Consider the following 26,273-nt stretch of genomic DNA (forward strand, 5'->3'; position numbering starts at 1 on the left):
TCAAGTTCCCAGCAGCTAGTACTTCCCTGATCTATCACCACCCTCTGTTTTAGGAGTTCAATCCTGATGATGTTACTGGAAGAGGATCTGGCCACCTGTCACCACCAGACAGATGCAGAGATGGGGATTAGGTCCCCCAAACTTTGTTATCAGAAGGCCAGCAGTTCTGGAGAACAGCGAGAGTAGACTCTCAAACCTGTCTGTCTCGGTTACAATTCTAATAATTTTTATAATGAAGTACAAGGAAACAAACCTAGAAATTTTAACTTTATCTGATAGGAAGTAATATCAAAGTAGTCTTCATTCTAACAGTAGAAAATGTTTAAACAACAAAAAGGTAATTTTCACTTTAACAAAACATCTAAGAGAATTATTAAAGAAATCATCATATCATCACAGTAACCTTTACCAGTATCATAACATCTTTTGTCTATGTGTGACTACTTCCTCAAGTGTCCCAAAGTCAACACCTTCACGATCATAGTGTAATCTTAAGTAGATAATCTCGGAGTGGGCATGTGGGGTAAGAAGGTGAACTAAGCAGACTAGGTCAGCTATACTACTTCAGCTTAGCTTCTCAGACTCCATCTTGTTGAGAGGTTCTAGCACAGAAATGGGGTGAGGATCTGCAAGAAAGGAGAGGAGTGTGGCGGGCCCCTAATAGTCCCAGCTAGTCAGGAGGCTGAGGCAAGAGAATCACCTAAACCCAGGAGCTGGAGGTTGCTGTGAGCTGTGATGCCATAGGACTCTAACTGAGGGCAACAAAGTGAGACTCTGTCTCTTAAAAATAAAAATAAAGGAGGCCAGTCTAGGTACAAGGAAAGACTTTACTAGAAGGGAAAAGGAGAATGGTGACTGGCCAGATGTCGGCTCAGCTCCCACAGTTCCAAAAGGCTTTTATTAGACTTATCAGTATAACCAGAATGGGGCAGTACCACCTGGGGCTCTTCTCTAGTGTGGGTCAGGATTATGGAGTATGCTTAGTGTCAGGATTATAGGCATACCAGCCAAGATATGGGTAGGGTGGTTCCAGGAACTCTGACCCTGAGGCACTCCAAGAGTCTGGGGAGGGGATCTGACCTGATTTTCTAAAATGACTTCATTCCTTTCAGGGTCATGGAAATTCCCAGACTTGCAGGCCACTTTTCTGGCTTCAGTGACACATTTGAACCTCCTAGAGAGCTTTACATTCTATTGATACTTAGGCTTTTCTCCAGATCAACTAAAACTCGGCACTGGTAGTTTTTAAAACTCCCAGATGATTCTGATCTGCAGTCAAGGTTAAAAGCCATTGTTCTAATAGATGACTTACTCTCCTATCCCAAAGAAGACAGGGTCAGTAACCCAGGGGTGTCTAAGTAAAGTGCCTGGTATGGAGTGGGTGATGAGTGGATTGTCTGTTGCAGGATGGCTGTGTGGCTGGGGTTGTATGAGACAGAATAACACTGCGGGAATCTGCATGTGTAGCAATGCCACCACTGAGCGGCTGAAAACTGTGTATGTGACAGTGTAGAGTGTCACAGCTGTACAGCGGTTGTGTCGCTGTGAATGGATGAACACTGTGTGAGAACACGGGGTCACCATGAGTGTTGCTGTGACTTGAGTGTGAAGGTCACTGTGAATGGCTGCGGTCTGTGTGACAGAGCAGAATGTCACCACGGGAGTGGCGGCGTCCTGTGTGTGACTGAGTACGAGCGGCCGGGGGACTCTGAAGGAGCAGGAGCAGGAGATGCCCCGCACCATCATGGCAGCTGTGGGAAGGCCGCTGTCCCCTCTGGCGGCAAGGCCGGTTTCCGCGGACAGAAAGCAGGAGAGGAAGGGCAGGAGGCCGTGTGCAGGTCGCCAGGTCAGACCCGCGCGGGCGGCCGCGCTGCTGTCCCAGCACAGCCCTTGGTCTCCCGCTGCAGGCGCCGCGGGCGGGGGGAGGGGCGGGGCGAGCCGCGGGCAGCGGGACGGGACCCGCAGAAGCGGCCCAATGGCGTGTAACGGGCGGGGCCCGGCACGCACCTGCTGGCCGACTGGTCCGAGTCGGCGAACCAGAGCGAGTGGAGAGCCTTGGAGTCGGAACTTCCCCAACACAAGATGTTGAGCTCCTCCCTGAGCCTCCAGAATGGTACCTGGTCAGAGACCTTCTCTCTGCTCTTGGCTCTTGCCGTTGCCCTCTACTTAGGCTACTACTGGACATGTGTGCCCCAGGTGGGTGCGGGTCCAGTGCCTCGGCCGGCGGGGTTGGACTACTCAGGTGTAGGGGGCAGCTTCGAGCCTAGGGCTTGAACCCTTTGTGGGAGCTGGAATGGTTAGGTCTCCCGCCCCAAGTAAAATTTGCTATTATCACCCAATGGAGAGACTGTTCTTTGCTTCCCTGGATCCTCTGCATCCAGAGTGCTCCCCCACACCAGCCGGGCCTTTCAGGCTCTAGAGGGGTGCTGCTCCCTATGACGTGAACACACATTTGGGGAAAGGCAGGGAAGGCATCTTGATGTGTGGGAGATGTGCACACTCTGCTTCCCTTTTCTTTTTAGGTGGTCTGAGTTTCTCATTAGCTACTCTGAATGAAGGAACCAGAGGCCTGTGGGGTTGTGTCTAACTCCCAGCACCACCTTCATCAGCTTCCCTTAAGGGCTGGCTGAAGTTCACAGCCTATAACGGAACTATCCTTGCTCATTCAGCCTTGTTTTAAGTTCTAGGCTCTCCATGTATAGTGTGATGAGAAAGTCTAGTATGATGAAGTCTAAAGAGGTTGATTTTGATGAATTTAGAGATTTTCTCATTGAAATTTAGATAAAATACATAATTTACATATCCAGGAATGACTAAATCTTTTAATCCTCATTAAACTCTTTTCTGGGTAGCTGAGTCTAAAAGAAACCTGGTAATTCCTTTAAAAAGATCTATAGGAGGGCAGCACCTGTGGCTCAAGGAGTAGGGTGCCAGTGCCATATGCTGGAGGTGGTGGGTTCAAACCCAGCCCCGGCCAAAAAAAAAAAAAATCTATAGGAGATTTTAGTACTACCTATACTTTTCTATATTTTCAGAAATTTCTACATTAGCATGTATTGTTTATAAAACAGGTCTTCTTTAATAAGATAATTTAAAAATCCAAAACTCACAATATTTTACAAGCTTCACGTTGTACAGATTTTCAGACCAAAACTGGCCTTAACATCTTCCCTTGCTGGCAACAAGCTACAGAGAAGTATGGTCCCCTCTCACTTTACACTCTAAACCCTTTTTTGGTTTCCAAACAGTGGTTAACATGCACAGCAAAGTACCTTTCTGGAGGCTCTGAGGACATGGAGTTTGGCCTGTGTAATGGATCGATACTGATTTATTGATAGCAACCAATGGCTTATTACTAAATAATTCTCAGGATTGAGTCAAGAAACACTTCACTACATAAATCAAGCCTGTGAACTAATTTACTAGCCATGGTCTATACTACTGAGCTGTTTTACCAAGGATTTAATATAAGCAACTCAAAAATTTGTCAAGTACGAAGCAATATAGTACAGTGACTAAACTGCACAGGTTCTATCATCAGAAAGACCTGGGTTTGAATCTCCAGCACTGCTACTAGCTAGCTTTGGCAAGCTTTGTGACCTCTAACATGTTAGTCAGCATTCATACCTGTTTACAAAGGTAGACAATAGGGCAGTGCCTGTGGCTCAAGGAGTAGGGCGCCAGTCCCATGTGCCAGAGGTGGCAGGTTCAAACCTAGCCCCGGTCAAAAAACAAAAAACAAAAAAAAAAAAAAAAAAAAAGGTGGACAATGGTACTTTTTATAAAATGCTTATTAAAATGCCTGGAATATAATGAGCACTCAGGAAATTTTACAAGTATTAGTGGTAATATAATTATTAATTTTGCTTTGCCTTTTGCTTGCTATGTGTGTGGCTTTGAACAATTCACTTAACCTCTATAAATTATAATTTCTTCACTTATGTAAGGTTGGGCTTAGCCTAGTGCTTGAATATAGCACACAATGATTCATAAGTGCCATTCCAGGGCATAGGACCAAGGTCCAAGTCACATTCCCAAATAGTCACACTATCAGCTTCACTTCTCTAGTTTAGCATTCATCCAGCCCCTTTTGAGTGTCAAGAATGTAGAGGAGGTAGAACTCTTGTCCTCAGGTTCCTCAGAACCAGCTACAGATAGGCAATTTCTAATTATTTATTTATTTTTTTTTGTGACACAGAGTCTTACTTTATCATCCTCAGTAGAGTGCTGTGGTGTCACAGCTCACAGCAACCTCTAGCTCTTGGGCTTAGGTGATCCTCTTGCCTCAGCCTCCCGAGTAGCTGGGACCACAGGCGCCGCCACAATGCCTGGCTATTTTTTGTTGCAGTTTGGCTGGGGCTGGGTTTCAACCTGCCACCCTTGGTATATGAGGCCAGCACCCTATTCACTGAACCACAGGCGCTGCCTGGCAGTTTCTATTTTTGAGCCTGCATGCATGCGCCTCCTTCATACACCTTCTATGGGGCCCCCGTGGCTAGGAGCCCAGGACCTCTCATTCACTTGATGTCCACCCAGAAGAACCAGAGAAGTTGAAAGTCAGGGCTTAGTGCCCACTGACCTCATCTGTCCCTGTTATTCTATCCTTGTTACTTCCCCCTGATGGCATGAAGAAAAAAATCTGTTCCCATCAGGATTAATCCTCCTTTAGTGCATCTTCTAACAGGAGGGGCTCCACAAATAAGAGAAATCAAGGTGCCCTGATAGAAAGAACCCCTTCAGCAGTGAGCAACCACGTTAAGGAACAGTAGGAATGTGCTAAGATTAGGAGGAGCCAGAGTGGCCACTGCCAGTCTCAGGAAGATGACTGTGGCTAATTCAACTGCAAAGCAAAAGTCACATGTTAAATGATGCTGCATTTCTTCAGGCCCTGCTCAGATCAGTGCACTTCCTGCAGGGGCTCCACTGGGTGCTGTTTATATTACCCACTCTCTCCCAAATGGTTTGGGGCATAGAGAAGCTGAGCAGGGGAACCTCAGCCCTGTCACCAGCAGCAAAGCCAGTTCAGAATCCAGTCTGGACAGGTGGCATTTCAGAGCTGGGGTTCTTTAGGACACAGCTGAGCTGTATTATCACAGGTAACTTGGCCATTGCAGACTGGGCTGTGCTGGATCTCTCACTGCAAAGCAGTGTCCTCTAGGCTAGCCTCTAGATGGGCTTGCTCACCCTCTGGTACTGGGTGCCTCACTAGCATGGTACAAAAAGCAGGGGACTGAGGCAGATTGTTGTGTGATTACAGAGGCCTCAGCTGGTAGCTGGGCCCCAGTTTCTGGCTTTCCTGAAGGAACACTGTTCAGTTACTGTGGAGACTTTCTACCCTACAATATGGTGTTTTGAGGGTCGGCTACAAAGCATCTTCCGAGTCTTCCTGCAATCCCAGCCCTTAGTCCCTTACTGGAGGTAAGAAGTGACAAGAGTGGGGTGAACACAAAGTTGCTGGTATCTAGGGGAAACTATCTACTTCTTTTAAAATGAAGGTAATTCTTGCCCTACCTCCATGTGCTGAGGGTACAATGATGACAGTGGATTTATGGAAGGGCTGTGTAATAGCACAACTGTGAGGTAATATTCAATCTTTATGTTCCCCCTCCACTTTGGGCAAGCCTTAGTGTTTTACATGAAGCATGCCTCCCAATGATGCGGATGGGATGTTACAAGACCTATTTGTGGGTGGGACAGGAGGTAAATCTTTTGGGGATATGTCAAATTCCTAATAGTGTATGTATGTCCACCTCTCCCAAACCAGCGAAGTCCTCCACACGCCAGATGGAGGCCAGGTCCTGCTAGACTGGGCTGAACAGCCTGACAGCAATCAATATCCTGATCCTGCTACCCAGCCCATTGTGTTGCTGCTTCCTGGCATCACTGGCAGTAGCCAGGAGTCATACATCTTGCACCTTGTTAACCAAGCTTTGAGGGATGGTTATAGGTGAGCATGGCAGTTGGGTGGTATCTGAAAACTTGTAATAGGAAGAAGTCAACTCAGACCCGGATAGATATGAAGAGGGTTATATAGTCTTTGGACAGTGGTCTTTCAGAAGACCACCAAAAGGGGTGCGAGGCTTTTAGGCAGGATTCAGCTAAGACATACCTGTGTGTGCCATAGGGCTGTCGTGTTTAATAACCGGGGCTGCCGTGGGGAAGAACTGCTGGTGAGTAACCTCCTTGCTCAGAGCAGCCCTTCACCCACATTATTTAAGAGATCTTTGGCCCTGGGGCTCTACCTGCTACCTATCCTTCCATTTCCCCTCGACCTACTGGGCCTCCCATTGTTCTACCTTCTGGCCAAAACCTCCCTCCCTACCCAATGATCTGGTTTGCTCTCAGACCCACAGGGCTTTTTGTGCCAGCAATACTGAAGATCTGGAGACAGTTGTGAACCATATAAACCACCATTACTCCCAGGCTCCACTGCTAGCCGTGGGCATCTCTTTTGGAGGGTAAATGTTGCCTGGCCTTAACCAGAGGGCCAGTCTTCCTTTCTCTTCTACACGCCTTCTCCATCTCCTCCTCTGACCTAACTCAGATTAATGCAAACCCTTCTTTCATGGTCCCTCATCCATTCCTGCAGGATATTGGTGCTGAACTACCTGGCCCAGACAGGGAAGGCTGCAGGGCTGGTGGCAGCACTAACTCTGTCTACATGCTGGGATTCCTTTGAGACCACTCACTCCCTGGAAACCCCACTCAACTTGGTGCTGTTCAATCAGCCCCTCACTGCTGGGCTCTGCCAACTTGTGGAACGGTAGGGTCTTGGGAGGTGGGAGAGGGCAGCAGACAGGGTCAGATGACAGACATGCCAGGCTCTCCCAGTGCTGTTAGTTCTCTATCTGGGCTTCCTCACATATGAGCTAGTAAGACAGAAGCTGGAGCTTTGGTTCAGGTCCAGAGTCAAGCCAAACCCATGTACTCTTGCAGAAATAGAAAAGTGATTGAAAAAGTGGTGGATGTAGACTTTGTACTACAGGTACACGCTTTCAACCATCCCCGTACTCCCCAAATTAGCCTTCCACTATTTTCCTACTCTATTATCTTAGCCTATCCCACCTCCACCACCTGCAGGCCCACACAATCCGCCAGTTTGATGAGCGTTACACATCTGTGGCCTTTGGATATCAGGACTGTGTTGCCTACTACCAAGCAGCGAGCCCAAGGACCAAGGTAGATGCCATCCAGATCCCTGTGCTCTGCCTCAATGCAGCAGACGACCCCTTCTCCCCAGCCCATGGTGAGCACTCTGAATCAGGACTTTGACCCCAGGGAAACTGGGCCATGGGGTATCCAAAGGGGAGAGCCTGGGCTCTTAGTAAGGGTTGAAGTACCTAACCTCCTTTCTGACCCTCTTCTAGCCCTTCCTGTGCAGGCTGCCCACCACTCCCCTCACGTTGCGCTGCTCATCACAGCACGGGGTGGCCATATTGGCTTCCTCGAAGGGCTGCTCCCATGGCAGCACTGCTACATGAGCCGCCTCTTACACCAGTATGCCAGAGCCATCTTCCAGCACCCAGTGGAGATGCTTGACCTCACAGCTCTCACCTTCTGAGGACAGAAATGGCTGACCAGAGTACCATCTGGGGTCTCAGTTCAGTCTTCCCTTGTTTATTAAATATCAACTTTTCTTGCCTAATGGCCCGAGGTTAATTTTCCCTTTCTTCAAGGCTGGGGTAGGCTCTCCAGAAACTTATTGCATATTTTCCTTGCTGGCTTGGTGCTACCCTCCTGACCCCACAGATTACTACTTGAGTCTTCCTTTTGCCCCTTCTTGCCCTAATAGCAAGTACCAGGTCATTTCCTAACCCAGCCAATGCCAAGGGCTTCATATGAAAAACTGGCCACATGGCTGTGAGAGGAGGAAGAGAAACCGTTTCTGCAGGAAGAACAACAGAACCTCCAGGCTTCTGGGAATCTTCCCAGGTTTCTGGAGACAAGACAAGCTCAACTCTGGAGCTTCTGGTAGGCAGAGGGAAGGAAGCAAGAAGTATGGCTGGGACTTCAGATATCACTGTTCTGGGTGGGTCCACAGATGATGAATGCAGAGTTCCCAGACTCAGAATCACGCAGAGCCACAGCCAAGCTTTAACTGGGAAGGGCAGGCAGTACCCATCTGTCTCATCAGAGGCAGCTCCAAATGAAGAGAGCAATGGGGGTCCAGGCCTCCACTCTGCTCTACAGGGTGGCAGTGTCCAGGCCTCTGATTCCCAGGGAGGCTAAAGAAAACCTGGAAAGGCACTCTGGAGCAGCAGGATGGTCACAACAATAAGCCCAACACACAGTAGGAGCAGCAGCCACACAGGAACACTCCCTGTGGGAGGGGTAAGGGAAGAAGTCAGCAAAGAGGCAGGACAGCACCGTCAACCTATTCCATCCAAGGAGGCGGTAGATGCTACCAACAAGCAGCCCAGTCTCCAGGGGGAATGTTTTCGCTACAGCTTAAGGTGGGGTGGTACACCCCCCACAGTGACTCACGCCGTGAGGGCAGTAGGTGTAGCTGGCAGCGACTATCCACGGCCACAGAGAACAGGGCAGTTTCATGGGACCCAAGGAGCTCTGGACCACGACCCTTCTCAGGTAGAAAGGCCACATCTGTCACCACAATGCCATGGGCCTCCCTCACATAGTAGAGGCACTAGAGCAAAAGGAAAACCAGTGAAGAAAGGCCTGAGAACCCTCTTTCTGGAAAACATGCTTCCCACCCCTAACTCTCCCCTTCCTGCGCATTCAGGCTAGAGACAGGCCTACAGTCTTCCCACAGGGCTCTGCCAAACTCCACCCATTACCTGGAGAGAGAAAGCTATGTAGATGGCAACAGAGCCAGTGACCGTGCCCAGGCCTAGGAAGGTGCCCGATTCACTGCAACAAACAATAAAGTGCTCATTGTCCTAGAGGCTTGTGCCATAACACTTCACTCACCAGTATCAGTCCTCAGGTAAGACTCCTTTCCAAGTGCCCCAAGAAGCCCCCATCCAGCCAAGCCAGCACTGTCCCACACCTGACGTTGAGGCAGGAGATGACTTCATGACCACAGGGCTTGGTCCGAAGGGGTAAGAAGGTAGAGCCATCCCAGGCTGTGAGGTAGCAAGGTGGGGGCTGGCGCAGGCGTTGGTGGGGAATCTGTACTGTGAAGAGTCGCAGCCCAGCAGGGTGGTCTGGAACTTGCCCAAACCTGGGGACCAGGTGAGGGCTGTTCAGTTCCTGGGGCCTGCCCAACCCTCCTCAGAAGTTTGAGCCCCATTACACTCTCATCAGCCCTGGGGTTAACACCTAAGTCCACAACCCTCCTTAGCTCTCCCGCACTGTAGCTGGGCTGTGCCTCTTAAGTCACCCTCCAGGGTCTTCACACCTGCAGGCCTGGTAGCGGTAAGGAGTGTTAGGAAAGGTGGGTCCATTCTCTTGCCAATGCAGCTGCATCACTAGTTGATCCTTCTGCCACACGCAGGCCTTCCTGTCCCAGCCCACAGTTACCAACTGGTCAGGAATAAAGATTCCAAGGATGGACTGTTAGGGGATCCACTTACTGAGGAAGCAGCATAACTACTCACTTTCTCCACCTCCTCACCTTGCCATTAGGCCCCACGGCCAGGTCTGCAATCTCCCCTTCATGGGCTTTAAACTCCAGAACTTTCTCCAGACTGGGCACCTACAATGAAACCACCACCACGGTTAGCCCATGTCCACAGCAAGAGGACTAAGATTCCCACCTGTATTTTCTTCCAATGGCCACTCGGTGCAAGCTTCACTCACATGTTTCCCAGCACCCATGTTCAGTTTCCCACAATTTTGGTCTTGCTGCTACTGACATTCATCCTCCTTAGCTCCCCAAAATCATACCTTCCAGATACGAACGTAGCCATCTGTTCCTCCAGTGGCAAGCAGGGTATTATCACAGTTGAAGCACACAACTTTCTGCAGTGGATCAGAGCCAAAGTCTGTCTGTACTGCCTGCAAATTCTCTACCCCGAGTTCTACCCCCTCGCGCTGGGTTTCAGCTCCAGACTTCTCTGCTGTGGCAGGCCCTTTCCTTTGTCGAGGCCCCTGCTCCTTGGAACCTGTAAGACAAACAGCCTGCCAGGTTCCAGGCTTCTACATACTACTTTTAGCCTGCTACTGCAACTGCACTTCCTGCCCTACTTCTATATACAGACCAAGATGAAAGAGACCTTACTCATTTAACCCTTTTCTAAAAGGGCTAGACTTACAGAGGTGTCCAACTTTTATTTTTCTCTTCCACACACTGGAAGAGTAAGAGTTGTCCTTGGGCAACACATTAAATACACAAACACTAATGAAAGCTGATTAGAACAAAAAAAAAATCCATGCATAATTTTCAGGATATCCAACACTACAGATAAGCAAAAAAGTCCTCACAAAATCAACACGTGGCTGGATCAGAGTGTACACCCCAGGGCTGCAGCGAACTCCTCACCTGCCTTCTCTGCCTTGTTGTTGCCCTTCTGCTGATGGACCCGGAAGCGCAGAAGCTGGCAATGGGCATCCTGCCCTGCAGCAAGGATGTTACCAGCCAGTGCCAAGTTCATGGTAGCTCGCGTCTCTGTGTCATGGGAGTGCAACAAGGAGGCGCTCAGGAGCCCATTAATCTGCTCTAGCTGCAGAAAGTGCTGTGAAAGAGGGAACCAGGATGAACAAGGTTCAGGGGTGTCCAGAAAGCACATCAAGGAAAAACTTACATCCTAAGACTATTGCCTTACCCCTTTGCTTACTGCACTTTCTACTTCACACGGCTTTCTCCAGTCTTTTTTCGCTTATTTGGGCCTGACCAATCTGTACAACAAGCAGGGCTGGATTACCTCCATTTTATAGAACAGTGAAGCTCACAAAAGTGAAGCAACCTAGCTCGAAGAACAAATGCACTACTCTTGCTGCTGCTAAAAAGCAGACATCACTGTAGCCTCCTCGGAAAAAGGCCAGGATAAGGCCCCTGCAGCTGCTCCGAGGTCCAGCTGAAGTGTTCCCGCCTGTGCAGCTCTATATACAGTTTTAACTATCCCTGAGGAGTCAGCCGCTCAACTACCTGCTAAGTTCTTGGCTGAAACACGCGCTTAGGCCTTCGGAATGTCAGGGTTTCCTACCGGAAATGGGCAGGGCCCGAAGCTGGGGTGCTGCCCGCCTCCGCGACCCCAGGCCACCCTGGAATTGCCCTGAGCCCGCGGCGTGACCCAGTCTCCGTGGCTTTAGACTCTCACCACGCCATTCTTTATGCCTGTCTTGGCGGCACCTCCTCCGCCCGCAGCGATGAGCAGCCCTGCGCTAGGGTCGACCTGAAGCGCGTACAACGGGAACGGAGCCCGGTAAAGCTCCTGCGCCCGGCGCCGGCCCATCTCGCCGGCCGCGCGTTCACTGCCAGCACCGCGGCACCCAGGACATGCCGCGCCCGGCCTTCCGCTGCTGCCCCAGCCGCTGTGGAACTTAGTCCGGTCGCCGCCGGGAGTTCTCCCGACTTCTCTCACACCCGCGGATTACCAAAAACCCTAAACACCAGTACAGCTCCGTATCACCGCTCCGGTCTCTCCTAGTTGATCTCGCAGCCACGCAGTGCGCACGCGCACCTGTCCCGCTGCCTGTTCCGCGCAAGCGCAGAACCGCCGACACGCGTCAGCACTAGCTCGCCGCAGGGCCCGGAACCCCGGGGCGGGGAAGAGTCCTCTGCCCCGACCCGCAGGGCTCTGCCATCTTTGTGCGGGGCATGGGAGGTAGACCTAACGGAGGTTAATAAAGGTCAATAAGCCTGGGCGGCGCCTGTGGCTCAAGGGGTGGGGCTCTGGCCCCATATATCGGAGGTGGGGGGTTCAAACCCAGCCCCTGGCCAATAACTGCAAAAATAAATAAATAAATAAATAAAGGTCAATAAGCCTTTAATAAGGAAATCTTCGAATTAGGACTGTCCCCAGAGAGGAAGTGATTTGTCCAAGGGCACACGCCTTAAGTCTCTTGCCTCTAAATGCAGTCAGCGTGAACTTGAAAATAGACCTGGCTTAAAATCCCTGATCCACCACTTCCTAGTGTGGGGAAATCACTACAAACCTTAATGAACACCTATCCTCCACAATTGGCAGAGGCGGCAGTCAGCCCTTCCCTTCCTTGCCTGAGGGTAGGTGGGTGGACGCTGCTCCCTTCTGCCGGCCTCAGAAGGAGGCAGTGTGGTTCCTAGACGGGTGTCCTCTGTGGTTGACAACTCACCCCACCCTCCTGAGGGGGACTTTGGTTTCTGTGTGAGAACCTCGGGGCTCCCCTGCAAGTGAGTACTAGAGATGCCCTGCCTTGTAAGGACACACTCCCTGCAGCAGCATCCTTAACCTGAGGTGCCCCCAGAGGAAAGGGCCCACTGGTTTCATCTTTGTGGATACCGTTATCTGCCCCCACAAAGTTGGTTTAAGTGAATGAAAGGCCTACCCGAGCCCTCTGTGCATCTCAGGTGCTCAGAACTCGTGGGTGCCTTATCCTCCTTGGATATATGGCACTAGCTGTCCCTGGCCTGTTTCCTCTGACACCTCCAAATCCAGAGTCTTGTTGGGGACTGGCACCTCCATAGTTACAGCCACCCATTTTGTGAGTTCAGCAGGACAGGAATACAAGTTTCACAGGGTCAGGCTTTATTGGATTCACTGAAAGCTGAATGAGGCCTCAGGTGCCCTTGGTCCTCTTCAGCCAGGAGAGAGCAGATTCCACAAGGGGCTCCCAGGGTTCAGGGCAGGAGAGCATGCCTGACCTCCAGCCAGCCAGCCCTTCAGGATGTTCCGGGGGCTCCCTGAGATCTGGGGCTTGGTAGAGAGAGTGGGGTTTGGATGCGGTGCTCCAGGGAGCCTCCGTGGCTCTGGAACTAGGATAGCGACTTTTGGAGAATGAGCTCTGGAGAAGCAGCCCTCTTTGGGGCAGGGGAAGCCCTGGGCTTCAGGAAGGCAGTGGCCTGTTTTGATGCCTGTGGTCGAGGTCTGGAACACTGGGTAGAATTTGGTGATTGAGGACCTGCAAACCTGAGGCTCCCGGTCTGGGACGGTGTGCCTAGGGCTGGATCTGCCCTGGGCGGAGCTGGGGCTTGAGCTGCTGGAGCTGAAGACATCCTCGATTGATATCCATGGGCCTGAGTAGCCTCTCCCTGAGGCCTTACTTCCGCCTGTCTTCTTTCTGGCAACAGATGCAAGTCCCTGGCCTGGCCCCGAGGCAGGCGGAGGCCGAAGCCGATGCCCATGCGGAGTGGCCCAGATTCCTGGCCCTGTGCACAGGGCAGTAGTTGGGGGAAGGCAATCAGCCGGGGTCCAGTCCTGTACCTGGGGGTGGGGCAAGAGGGGGTGCGGGGCCGGAGACACACCAGGCATACAGGGTACTCCACGACCGGGGCCTGGCCGGTTGTGCCTAGCCACAGGCGCTGCAGAAGCAGTAGCCGCAGGTCGTGTGCGATTCGGCGGTGCCCCAGATGGACCACCAGAGCCTGGGCCAGGGCCCCTGGGTCCCTGAACTCTGCAGGATCCTTCTCGCTTGCCACGCATACCCCCTCGACCCCAGGGGATCTGGTGTCCCTGTACTGATGCCAGTCCCACGTCTGCTTGTTAGAGTGGACCCTACCAGAAGGTGGGCTAGGGCTTGGAGAAGTGAGCGTGGAGCTAGGTAGGTCTTCAGGGTGGGAAGGGGATTGGCAAGGTGAGTTGGGGAGGGAGGAGTTCTGAGGCTGGGAGGGAGAGGAGGAGAGCGTGACAGGAGGAGAAGGCTGCCCCTTGGGGTTGAGGGGTGAGTAGGCTCGTTGAAGGGAATGAGAGAGGAAGTTCTGGTGAAAGAAAGTGGGGGAACTTGGGGGAGAGGAAAAATAAGGATGTGTAGCAAAGTCAGAATTGGAGTCAGATGAGTAAAATTGGAAGTCAGGAGAGAAGAGTGGAGTAGGGGAGAAGGGGAAATGGGCTTGAGCAGAAGAGGAGAAAGGTAGGTGGGAGAGAGGGGGTGGTTGCTGGGGAAAGAGAGGCTGTAGGTTGGGGGAGGTGGAGTCCACAAGTTGTGAGAGGCCCTGAGGGGGGCGCCCCGAGGGCACTGTGTTTTGTAGCAGCACCTGGTCCTTGTTTCGAGGCAACATTGCCTTGAGTCCAGAAGGGACTGGGGCGACAAGACCAGAGATCAGAGACCTAGCAGAGTCAGGACCAGTATCTCTGAAGCCAGTGGCGCCTGGGAAATCAAGGCCACCTTCTGTGCACAACACAGCTCCAGCCTGGTGTTGGTAGCAGGCCAAGGAGACACCCAGCCCTCTAGCCCCAGGCTGTCTTGGTGCTCAGGCAGGAGCTTTGGGTCTAAGCCTGGCTTCTCACTTCTTTGCAGTTAGCCATTGAGGAGGGATATGAGGGTGTGGAGAATCAGAGCTGCCTCCTGGGAGCTGAGGGGCAGCAGCGATTATCTGGGTGGGGCAGGGAGACAGAGCCCATGAGACCTGTAGAGAAAAGACAGAGGCCAAGATGTTGTGAGAACGGTTCCATCTGTTCTATTTCTCGTTCTGCCTCATGTACCCAGTTCCAGGCCGAACTCACCAAGAATTGAAATCCATGCCTCCTTTTAGGGTCAGAAGAGTTGGCAAAATGGTCCAAGGATGGTAAGAAGGGGGGAGGAGAGGAATGGGGGTGCACATGAGGGGTGAGATGGGAATAAGAATTGAGGGTGGGGCGGCGCCTGTGGCTCAGTCGGTAAGGCACCGGCCCCATATACTGAGGGTGGCGGGTTCAAACCCGGCCCCGGCCAAACCGCAACCAAAAAATAGCCGGGCGTTGTGGCGCGCGCCTGTAGTCCCAGCTACTCGGGAGGCTGAGGCAAGAGAATCGCTTAAGCCCAGGAGTTGGAGGTTGCTGTGAGCTGTGTGAGGCCACGGCACTCTATCAAGGGCCATAAAGTGAGACTCTATCTCTACAAAAAAAAAAAAAAAAAAAAAGAATTGAGGGTGTTCTGGTGCTGGAAGCTCTTACCAACAAGGATTCCTCTGGGCTGTTTTCACAGTCACTTCAGGGATGAGGGGACCTGGAGAGAGAAGAGGAAAGTCCCTAAATAGTGGACACACTTCCCTCTGTCCCAAGAGTCTGTCTCCCTAAACTCACTCTGATCCAGCTTTCTGTCTGAGCTCGGCCTCAGTCCTCCTTCAGCCAGGTGGAGATCTTCTCTGTCACAGGTTTTTGTTCTCCTTATCCTGACTCGGGGATTCTGCAAGCATCCTGGTTTCCTGCTACTCTGGTTCCTCTGACCCCTTGTCACCCCTAATGCTAATGGTCCTCTAGCTCAGCCTGGCCCTGGCCAAGGTGGCTTATCACACCCAGCAGCAGCAGCAGAAGTGGGGCCAGCTGGTAAAAGCCTCTGGAAGACTGGGACTTTGTTTAAGGGGCGGCGACCCTTGCGCCGCCCCCAGTGGGAGCTGGGGGCCCCATTCCCTGAGTGCTCTTCTCCCTGGCATCAAGTGCCTATGTCACAAAGGTCAGGTGCTGACATCACAGAATCTCCTCAAGGGTCTGGGACCTTCTTTCAGAGTCCACCCAAAGGCTGATCTGTGACAAAACTGAATGTGACAAAACTGAAACAGGCAAAATTCTTTTTTTTTTTTTTTGAGACAGAGTCTCACTATGTCGCACTGGCATCACAGCTCACAGCTGTGGCATCACAGCTCACAGCAACCTCAAACTCTTGGGCTTAAGCGATTCTCTTGCCTCAGCCTCCCGAATAGCTGGGATTACAGCCACACCCCCCCCCCCCCAACAACACCCGGCTATTTTTTGGTCGTAGTTGTAATTGTTTGGCAGGCCCGGACTGGATTCGAACCAGCCAGCTCCGGTGTATGTGGCTGGCACCCTAGCCTCTGAGCTACAGGAGCCAAGCCTAAAGCAGGCAAAATTCTTTAGTGCACTCAGTTTCCTCTCCAGGCCCTAGCCCTACCTCTACTCTCTGCCGTATATTTTATAGGTCCTAATACCTCCTCTATCCATTGTTCTCTCCAGTTGCAGAGCCCATCTGGGCTGAGCTCATGCTTCACACCTTTCCCCCCTTGGGAATATATTTTATGTTTTAATAACTATTTTCTTAGCTTTATTGAGATATAGTTAACATACAAAACCAGTCATTTAAAGTATACAATTTAATGTGTTCTAGTATATTCAGAGGTGTACAACCATCTCTACAATCTAATTTTTGTCCCTGGAAAAAGAAATCCTGTTTCTATGCATTTATACATTCTAGACATTTCATATAAGTGGAATCATGCAATATGTGGCCTGTGTATCCTGACTTCATTCACTTAGCATGTTTGCAAGGTTCATTCATGTTGTAGTGTGTATCATTACTTTATTCCTTTTTATTGTTGAATGATATTCCTTTGTATGGCTATGCCATATTTTGTTTGTTCATTAATTGACAGACATTTTGCTTCTTTCTACCTTTTGCTAATTATGAATAATGCTTCTATAAACATTGTTATGCAAACTTGGTGTGGATATATGTTTTCAGTTCTTGAGTAGATTCCTAGGAGTAGAATTGCTGAGTTACATGGGAAATCTATATTTAATTTTTTTTTTTTTTTTGAGATAGTCTTACTTTGTCACCTTTGGTAGAGTACTGTGGCTTCATAGCTCACAACGACCTCTAACTCTTGGGCTCAAGCAATTCTCTTGCCTCAACCTCCCAAGTAGCTGGGACTACAAGTGCCTGCCACAATGCCCAGCTACTTTATTTGGAGACAGGCTGATCTCAAACTTGTGAACTCAAGCAATCCATCCTCCTCGGCCTCCCAGAGTGCTAGGATTACAGGCGTGATCCACTGTGCCTGGCCTATATTTAACATTTTGAGGAACTACCAAATTGTCTTCCAAATTGGCTGTACCAGTTTTCAATTTCACCAGCAAGAAGGGTTCCAACTTTTTCTTATCCTCACCAAAACATGTCTTCCTTGTCTTTTTGACCTTAGCAATCCTAGTGGGTATGAAATGGTATAATATTATGGTTTGATTTACATTTTCCTAATGATGTTGAGCATCTTTTCTTTTTTTTTTTGTAGAGACAGAGTCTCACTGTACCACCCTCGGGTAGAGTGCCTTGGCGTCACACAGCTCACAGCAACCTCTAACTCTTGGGCTTACACGATTCTCTTGCCTCAGCCTCCCAAGCAGCTGGGACTACAGGCGCCCACCACAACGCCCGGCTAAATGTTGAGCATCTTTTCATGTGCTTTTGGGATATTTGTTTATTTTCTTTGGAGAAGTGTTCATTCAAATCTTTAGCTCGTCTTTTAATTAGGTTTTTTTTGTCTTCTTGTTATTGAATTATAAAAATTCCTATATAGGGTGGCGCCTGTGGCTCAGTCGGTAAGGCGCTGGCCCCATATGCTGAGGGTTGCGGGTTCAAACCCGGCCCCGGCCAAACTGCAACCAAAAAAAAAATAGCTGGGCGTTGTGGTGAACGCCTGTAGTCCCAGCCACTCGGGAGGCTGAGGCAAGAGAATCGCTTAAGCCCAGGAGTTGGAGGTTGCTGTGAGCTGTGTGATGCCATGGCACTCTACCGAGGGCCATAAAGTGAAACTCTGTCTCTACAAAAAAAAAAAAAAAAAAAATTCCTATATATTCTTGATACAGGTCCCTTTTCAGATATATAATTTGCAAACATTTTCTCTGATTCTGGCAGTTATCTTTTTACTTTCTTTAATATTATTTATTTTATTATTTTTTTTTTTTGAGACAGAGCCTCAAGCTGTTGCCCTGGGTAGAGTGCTGTGGCATCACAGCTCACAACAACCTCAAACTCCTGGGCTCAAGAGAGTCTCCTGTCTCGCCTCCCAAGTAGCTGGGACCACAGCCGCCTGCCACAACGCCCGGCTATTTTTGGGTTACAGCCGCCATTGTTGTTTGGCAGGCCCGGGCTGGATTCGAACCCCCCAGCTCAGGTGTACATGGCTGGCGCCTTAGCCGCTTGAGCCACAGGCGCCAAGCCATCTTTTTACTTTCTTTATGGTCTCCTTTGATGCACAAAAGTTTTTAAATTTGATAAAGTCCACCTTATCTATTTTGGTGCTTTCTTTTGGTATCTTATCTAAGAAACCATTGCCTAACCCAAATTCACAAAGATTTGCTCTATGTTTTCTTCTAAGACTTTTATAGTTTTATCTCTTACATTTAGATATGATCCATTTGCAATTAATTTTTGTATTGGTGAGAGGTAGGGGTTCAATTTAATTCTTTCTTTTTTTCTTTCTTTCTTTATGAGTCCAAGATACAAGAGTATCAACTTCATTCTTTGGCATGTGAATATCTGGGTGTCTCAATGTTATTTGTTTAAAAGACTATTCTTTCCACGTTGAATTGTCTTGCTCTTTTGAACTCAAAAATGGGTTGCTTATTGTATGAATTTCCTGTTGCTCCCATAGCAAATTTCTTCATACTGATTGGCTTGCTCATATAACAGTACAAACTTATTATTTTACTGTTCTGTAGGTTATAAATTCAACCTGGGTCTTATGGGGCTAAAATCAAGATATCGGCAGGACTGTGTTCCTTTCTGGAGACTGTAAGGGAGAATCTATATTCTCTTCTGGCTTCTAGAGGTTACTCACATTCTCAGTCTGTGGCCCCCCTCCTACATCTTGAAAACCAGCACTTCGTATCCCTGTTATCATTCCTGTATAGTCTCATCTCTCTCTGACTCTAAACTACTATGCTTCTCTCTTCAACTACTATGCCCAGACAGATAATCCAGCATAAACTATTTTAAAGTCAGCTGATTAGCAACCTTAACTTGTCCTTCCCATGTGTCTTAACATATTCTTAGCTTCCAGTGATTAGAACATGTACATTTTGGGGTTGAGGGTGGGGAGAAAAAGTTAATTCTGACTATCAAAACCATAAGTAAAAGGATTTATTTCTGAGCTTTCAATGTGATTCCACTGATCTTTTTACCTATCCTTATGCCAGTACCTCATTTTCTTAATTATTGCAGCTTTGTAGATTTAAGTATTGAAACTAGGATGTGAGAGTCCTCCAACGTTGCTCTTCTCTTTCAAGATTGCTTTGGGTTCCTTGCATTTCTACATGAATTTTAGGATCAGCATGTCAAAGTCTGCCCCCTAAAAATAAAAACCCACTGGGATTTCAATAGAGGTTATATTGAATCTGCATATCTTTGGGGGAGTATTGCTATCAGAACAAAAAGTCTTTTAATCTGTGAAGATGGGATGTCTTCCCATTTCTTTGAGGGGGAGCTAGTAGTAGTATTTTTATTATGGACTATTTCTTTTTTTGTTTGTTTGTTTTTTTTTGTAGAGACAGAGTCTCACTTTATGGCCCTTGGTAGAGTGCCGTGGCCTCACACAGCTCACAGCAACCTCCAACTCCTGGGCTTACGCGATTCTCTTGCCTCAGCCTCCCGAGTAGCTGAGACTACAGGCGCCCGCCACAGCACCCAGCTATTTTTTGGTTGCAGTTCAGCCGAGGCCGGGTTTGAACCCGCCACCCTCGGTATATGGGGCCGGCGCCTTACCGACTGAGCCACAGGCGCCGCCCTATTATGGACTATTTCAAACAAATACAAAAGTAGAGACTATAATAAAATGGACTCCCGTGCGCCAGTGACTCAGCTCAACCACCAATAGTGGACAATTTTTCTCTACATTTCCACCTACTCTCCTTGCGGATGGATAATTTCCAAACAAATCCCAACCATCACACCATTTCATCCATTTCAGAGTATTATCTCTCAAAATTATTTCCTTTATTTTAAACCATAACCACAATTCTTTCACACCTAAAATAAATATAAGCTTCTAATGTTCAAGTATCCCCCCATTGTCTTATATTTTACCAGTTCGTTTGAATCAAGAGCCGAACATCTCCCATACATTTTGACTCCTTCAGAAAGCTCTTAAATTTTCTTTAATTGATAAGTGCCGACTCAGTCTTTTTCCTTGGAGCTACTCTGTAGAGTTTCCCCAGTCTGCGTCACCACATTTTCATTTATCTTCTTCCCTATAATTCCTATAATTTGGTAATTATCTCTAGTAAGTGGATCCTGAAAACTACTTTTCTTTTTCTTTTTGAAATAATTCCATTTTTTAAAAGTTCAAACATATATAAAAGTAGAGATAAAAGTATAATCTCCATGTACACATCACCAGCTTCAAAAATTACAAAATTGTAGCCCATAATGTTTCATCTGTTTTTCACTCAGATTATTCTGAAGTGGATTCAAGACATCAGATGTCATCTGCAAATATTTCTGTACAAAGCTCTAAAAGGTCTTTTAAAGAAAGACATTTACAATTCTGTAATATTAAAGATTCAGTAACAAATTATTGGAATTGCTTTAAAATTTTTCTCCAATTTGTTCAGCTGAGTTACAATTCAAACGTTCATAACATGTAATTGTTTGTTAGATATAAAAATTTTAGGAATTTCATTAAAAATTTTTTTAATTATGCAAAATATTTACATGAGTTTGTGGTCAAATGTACAAAAGAAGGTATTGTGTATCCACCAATTTTCATTTTAGAATCTGACTCCTTTAAAGACAAATTTGTTTTTGATTTTCTGGTTTCTTTTCCACATTGCAAAGACCGTCTCCACCTTTCCCATAGCTGGGTACTCTGGACTTTATCTAGGTCTATCCCTCCCTCACCTCCTTTACAGAGAATTCACTGCACACCTGTCAGCTCACACCTTCCATTGGTGACATTACAGCTGCCCCTAGCTCCCCTCCTCCCAGCGATCGCACAGCCCTTGCATCTCCAACAACCAGATCCCCAGCCTCCTCTCACTCCCCACCCCAGACTGGGAAGCCACTGCAAGCAACACCTCCCTGTTGTCTTTCCATTTCTTCAGATTTTCAGTGCACAAATCTTGAACTTCTTTTGTTAATTTTTTTTTTTTTTTGACAGGATCTTGCTCTGTCACCCTGGCTTACTCTGTTGTCATAGCTCACTGAAATCTCAAACTTCTGAGTCAAATGATCCTTCTGTCTCAGCCTCCTCAGTAGTTGGGACTACAGGCTCACACACTGGGCCTGGCAAATTTTCTGTATTTTGTAGAGACAGGGTCTTGCTCTTGCTCAGGCTAGTGCTCAACACCTGGGCTCAAGTGATCCTCTCATCTCAGCCTCCCAAAGTGTCTTTTTTTTTTTTTCTTGAGACAGAATCTCACTATTTCACCCTCAGTAGAGTGCGGTAGCATCACAGCTCACAACAACCCCAAACTCCTGTGCTTAAGCAATTCTCTTGCCTCAGCCTCTCAAGTAGCTGGGACTACAGGTACCTGCCACAATGCCTGGCTATTTTTGTTGTTGTTGTTGTTGTTGTTGCAGTTGTCATTGTTGTTTAGCCAGCCTGGGCTGGGCGGGGTTTGAACCTGCCAGCCTGGGTGTATGTGGCCAGCACCCTATCCAATGAGCTATGGGCAGCACCCAAAGTGTTTTTGTTAAATTTATTTTTAAGCATTTTATTGTTTTTGATAATGTTGTGAAGTGTAATCATTTTTAATTTAATTTTTGTATTGTTTATTGTTAGTGTGTAGCAAAATCAGTATACAATTGATTTTTATATATTGATCTTGTATTCTGCAACTTTGTTGAAGTTGTTTATTAGTTCTACTTTTTTTTTTTTTTGGTTTTTGGCCGGGGCTAGGTTTGAACCCGCCACCTCCAGCATATGGGACCGGCACCCTACTCCTTGAGCTACAGGCGCTGCCCTGTTCTACTTTTTTTTAATAAGGTTCCTTAGGGTTTTCTGTATATGAAATTATGTTGTCTATAAATATAGTTTTACTCCTTCCTTTTGAGTTAGAATGTTGATTATTTCTTTTTCTAGTTTACCTGCCTTGCTAGAACCCCAGTACAAAAAAACGGTAAGAGTGGGTACCTTTGTCTTGTCCTGATCTTATGGAGAAAGCATTTAGTGCTGTACCACTAAGAAAGTTATATTCTGTATTTTTCATAGACACCCCTTACTAGATTGAGGAAGTTCACTTCTGTTTCTATTTTGCTGAATGTTTTTAATCATAAAAGGGTATTGGATTTTCTCAAAAGCTTTTACTGCCTCTATTGAGTTGATAATGTAGTTGTCCTTTATTCTATCAACATTGCATTAATTGACTTTGGGTGTTAAGCCAACCCTGCATTCCTGGTATAAATCCTACTTGGATGTGGTATAGAATTCTTTTTATATGTTGCTGGATTTTGTTTGATAGTATTTTGCTTAGGATTTTTGTGTATATATTCATAAGGGTATTGGTCTATAGTTTCTTTTCTTGTGATGTTTTTGTCTGGTTTTAGGGTTAGGGAAAAACTGACATCATAGAATGAGTTGGAAGTTTGCCCTCCTGTTCTATTTGTTAGAAGAGTTTGTGAAGGATGGCTATTAATTCTTATTTCAATATTTGGTTAGAATTCACCAAATATTGAATTTGGTGGGAAATTCAGGGAAGCTACCTGGTTCAGGCTTTTCTTTGTTTTATATCTTTTCAGATTTTCTGTATCTTCTTGGGTCAGTTTTGGTAATTTGTGTCTTTCTAGAAAATTGATTCATCTAAATTATCTGTTTTTTTTTGTTTTTTTTTTTTTTCAGTTTCTGGCCGGGGCTGGGTTTGAACCCAGCACCTCTGGCATATGGGGCTGGCGCCCTACTCCTCTGAGCCACAGGCGCCACCCTAAATTATCTATTTTTGTTGGCTACAGTTATTTGTAGTATTTTCTTGTAAACCTTTTTATTTACATGTGGTCAGTAGTGATTTCTACTCTGTCATTCCTTATTTTAGTAATTTGAATCCTTTCCTCTTTATTTTTGGTCAATCTAATTAAAGTTTTGTCAGTTTTGTTGATCTTCCAAAGAACCAATTTGTGTTTTATTTAGTTTTTCTCTCTTTCAAAAAAGTTTTTTATTTCATTTACATGTATTTCTGTTCTAATCTTTATTTCCTTCCTTCAACTTGCTTTGAGTTTAGTTTTTTTCTTTTCCTTCTGGTTTCCTAAGGAAGTTAGGTTATTGATTTAGAGCTTTCTTATTTATATACATACATATATATGTATATATGTGTATATGTGTGCGTGTGTGTGTGTATCTGAGACAGAATCTTGCTCTGTTGCCTAGGCTGGAGTGCAATGGTTTGATCTGCAGCCTCGAATCCCTTTGTCTAACTGATCCTCCTTCCTCAGCCTCCTGAGCAACTGGGACTATGTGTGTCTGCCACTATGCCCAGCTAATTTTTAAGTTTTCTGCAGAAGTCGGGTCTCACTATGTAGTCAAGGCTGGTCTTGAACTCCTGGCCAGTGATCCTCCTGCCTCAGCCCCCACCAAAGTGCTGGGGCGATAGATATGAGCCATGATGACCAGCCTCCTCTTTCTTTGAATGTAGGCATTTACAGCTATACATCTTCCCTCATTTTTATTGCTTTAGATTCATACCATGTTTTCATATATTGTGGTTTTGTTTTCATTCATCTTAAAGTATTTTCTAATTTCTCTCGCAATATCTTCTTTGACTTATTTATTTAAGGGCATATTGTTTAATTTCTATATATTTGTGAATTTTCCAAATTTAGTTCTGTTATTCATTTCTAATTTAATTATAGTGTGGTGAGAGAACATACTTTGTATGACTGAAATCCTTTTAAACCTTCTGAAGCTTTTTTTGTGGCCTAACATATGGTCTATTCTGAAGAATATTCTACGTATATGTTGTAAGTATATATAGTATTATGTTGTTGAGTAAAATGTTCTTAATGTCTCTTAAGTTTACTTGATTTATATATTGTTGTTCAAGTATTCTTTTTATTTTTAATTATTATGGATACATAATAGTTGTAAATTTTTATAGGGTACTTGTGATGTTTTGATACCAGCATACTGTGTAGGTTAATCAAATCAGGGTAATTGAGGTATCTGTCACCTCAGGCATTTATCATTTCTTTGTGTTAGGAACTTTTCAATTCCACTCTTTTAGTTATTTTTAAGTATACTTAAACTTATTGTTGATTATAGTCACTTTTCTGTGCTATCAAATATTATTCATTGTATTTAACTCTGTAACTATATTTTTGTACCCATTAAAAATCTCTACTTTGTCCTCTACTCTCTGTTACCCTTCCCATCCTGTGGTAACCATCTTTCCAAACTTTCTTTCTATGAAATCAATTGTTTGTAATATTTATCTACCACATGTGAAAGAAAACATGCAAGATTTATCTTTCTGTGCTTGGCTTATTTCACTTAACATAAATGTTCTCCAGCTCTATCCATGTTATTGCAAATGGCAGGGTTTCGTTCTTTTTTGTGACTATATAATATTACATTGTGTACAGGTACTACAATTTCTTTATATCTTTGTTCATTGATGAACACTTAGGGTGATTCCAAATCTTGGCTATTGTGAATAATGCTGCAATAATCCGTGGTATCATTTCGTCTTCACACCTCTGAGGACATCTGATCTTACCCAGATGGGACAGTTATACAAGCTCCTTCCTTATCTTGCAATACTGGGAGCCAATGTCGTCGTGCTTAAAAAGAACCCAGAAGAGGAGATCCTGCCATAAGTTCTAGAGGCCACAGGGGAAGCCATGAGGTCCAACTTCCATGAGCTGGACAAGTACCTGTACCTGGGACCCTACCTGTGTCATGATCTCATGAGATGGATAATCCTGACCAGCTTCAGAAGAGGATGTGTGATAGAGAAGCTGTGCCTTCATTGACCTGCTGCCTGTGTTCTCTGTGAAGCCCACTCAGGACCAGCATGACAGAACCTGCTCTGCTGAATCCACAGCCCAGGTACTGGAGATGATGCTCAGGACAAATTCTTATAGGCAGAACTTTCTCAAAGAGCACTTCACAGAGCTGCCCACCCTCATGCATCCAGGTGGTTCTGTACCTGCAGAGGCAGTCACAGCAAGGACCTGTGTGATGACCTGAAGAGGATCCCTAGCAGCCTTCAAGATAACCTTGCTGAGTCCCAGTCTGCCTTCTCTGCTTCCTGTAGGGAACTCATACAAGATGTTGGAACATTAGAAATTGCCCCTGTACCTCTTGGCATGGGAAGAACCACCCCATACATCAGTCCCACCCTCTCTTGTTTAATTTGGGGCTCTATAGACACTGTTTTTCACTGTGTAAGTTTTCCATTCTAATCTTTATTATTTCCTTCCTCCTACTTGCTTTGAGTTTAGTTTTTTTCCTTTTCCTTCTGGTTTCCTAAGGAAGTTAAGTTATTGATTTAGAGCTTTCTTATTTATATATATACATATATATGTATATATGTATGTGTGTGTGTGTGTGTGTATTTGAGATAGAATCTTGCTCTGTTGCCTAGGCTGGAGTGCAGTGGTTTGATCTGCAGCCTCGAATTTCTTTGTCCATCCTCCTTCCTTCTACTCAGGCATCTCTGCCACAAACAGAGATGTAAAAGGCTGAGAAGTCTCAAGTTTACCTATGACTCTGCAGTCCTTCCAAGGACTGAGACCTCATGGTAGAGGAGCTCACTGAGGTTGTCCACATCACCTAACTTTAGGAGTGCATAAGAAAAGCTCTTTCTTTTTATTTTACTTACTTATTTATTTATTTATTTAATTTGAGACACAGTCCCACTATCTGGCCCTCAATAGAGTGCTATGGTGTCACAGCTCACAGCAACTTCAAACTCTTGGGCTTAAGCGATTCTCTTGCTTCCCTCAGCCTCCCAAGTAGCTGGGACTACAGGCGCCCGCCACAATGCCTGGATATTTTTGTTGTTGTTGTAGTTGTCATTGTTTGGCAGGCCTGGAGGGGGGTTCCAACCCACCAGTCCTAGTGTATATGGCTGGCGCCCTAGCCACTGAGCTACAGGTTCTGAGCCCTCTTTCTTTTTATTACTGCACATTATTCTATGATATTCTATTCTTTGTAGCTACAGGTGTGCCCTTAATACTTTATTCCTTCCCATGCAGTGTCTTGCTGAGGCAGTGGTTCCTACTGGTCTCAGAAAAGTTGAAGGCTGAGGCGAGGTGCAATGGCTCACACCTGTAATCCTAGCACTTTGGAAGACTAACGCAAAAGGATAGCTTGAAGCCAGGAGTTCAACACCAACTTGAGCAACATAGCAAGACTCTGTCTCTACAAAACTTATAATTAAAAAAAATTAGCCAGATGTGTGGTGTATATCTATGCAGGAGGCTGAGGCAGGAGGATCGCTTGAGCCCAAGAGTTTGAGGTTGCAATGAGCTATGATGACACCATTGCACTTTAGCCCAAGCAACAAAGCCAACTCTGTCTCAAAAGAAAGAAAGGA

The 26,273-nt window shown here is 46.6% G+C and overlaps 3 protein-coding genes across 6 annotated transcripts; 1 reads left to right on the top strand and 2 right to left on the bottom strand.

The window, feature by feature from the left end:
* Positions 1-1,907: 1,907 nt before the first annotated feature.
* ABHD1 (abhydrolase domain containing 1) lies at positions 1,908-7,645 on the top strand. Of its 2 annotated transcripts, none has more exons than XM_053589679.1 (9): positions 1,908-2,196; positions 5,258-5,418; positions 5,765-5,947; positions 6,125-6,170; positions 6,346-6,458; positions 6,590-6,763; positions 6,937-6,985; positions 7,081-7,246; positions 7,368-7,645. In XM_053589679.1, exons 1-9 carry the CDS (start codon positions 2,083-2,085, stop codon positions 7,559-7,561), a joined length of 1,200 nt encoding a protein of 399 aa, XP_053445654.1. In that variant the 5' UTR covers positions 1,908-2,082; the 3' UTR covers positions 7,562-7,645. The 2 variants fall into 2 exon arrangements, with proteins under 2 accessions (XP_053445654.1, XP_053445655.1); XM_053589680.1 differs by having other exon boundaries at positions 2,057-2,113.
* On the bottom strand, positions 7,596-11,577 carry PREB (prolactin regulatory element binding). Of its 3 annotated transcripts, none has more exons than XM_053589675.1 (9): positions 11,220-11,576; positions 10,442-10,634; positions 9,847-10,064; positions 9,575-9,655; positions 9,359-9,483; positions 9,008-9,181; positions 8,796-8,868; positions 8,485-8,644; positions 7,596-8,320 (listed from the first exon to the last, which is right to left on the bottom strand). In XM_053589675.1, the coding sequence occupies exons 1-9, from the start codon at positions 11,352-11,354 to the stop codon at positions 8,226-8,228; spliced, it is 1,254 nt and encodes a 417-aa protein (XP_053445650.1). In that variant the 5' UTR covers positions 11,355-11,576; the 3' UTR covers positions 7,596-8,225. The 3 variants fall into 3 exon arrangements, with proteins under 3 accessions (XP_053445650.1, XP_053445651.1, XP_053445652.1); XM_053589676.1 differs by having other exon boundaries at positions 11,106-11,245; XM_053589677.1 differs by lacking the exon at positions 8,485-8,644 and having other exon boundaries at positions 8,267-8,320; positions 11,220-11,577.
* A 1,276-nt stretch (positions 11,578-12,853) lies between these two features.
* PRR30 (proline rich 30) lies at positions 12,854-14,095 on the bottom strand. Its single transcript, XM_053589319.1, has one exon. The coding sequence runs from the start codon at positions 14,093-14,095 to the stop codon at positions 12,854-12,856; it is 1,242 nt and encodes a 413-aa protein (XP_053445294.1).
* Between the last annotated feature and the right edge of the window lie 12,178 nt (positions 14,096-26,273).

The sequence above is a fragment of the Nycticebus coucang genome, chromosome 4 (genome assembly GCF_027406575.1).
Source record: "Nycticebus coucang isolate mNycCou1 chromosome 4, mNycCou1.pri, whole genome shotgun sequence".
NCBI lineage: Eukaryota > Metazoa > Chordata > Mammalia > Primates > Lorisidae > Nycticebus > Nycticebus coucang.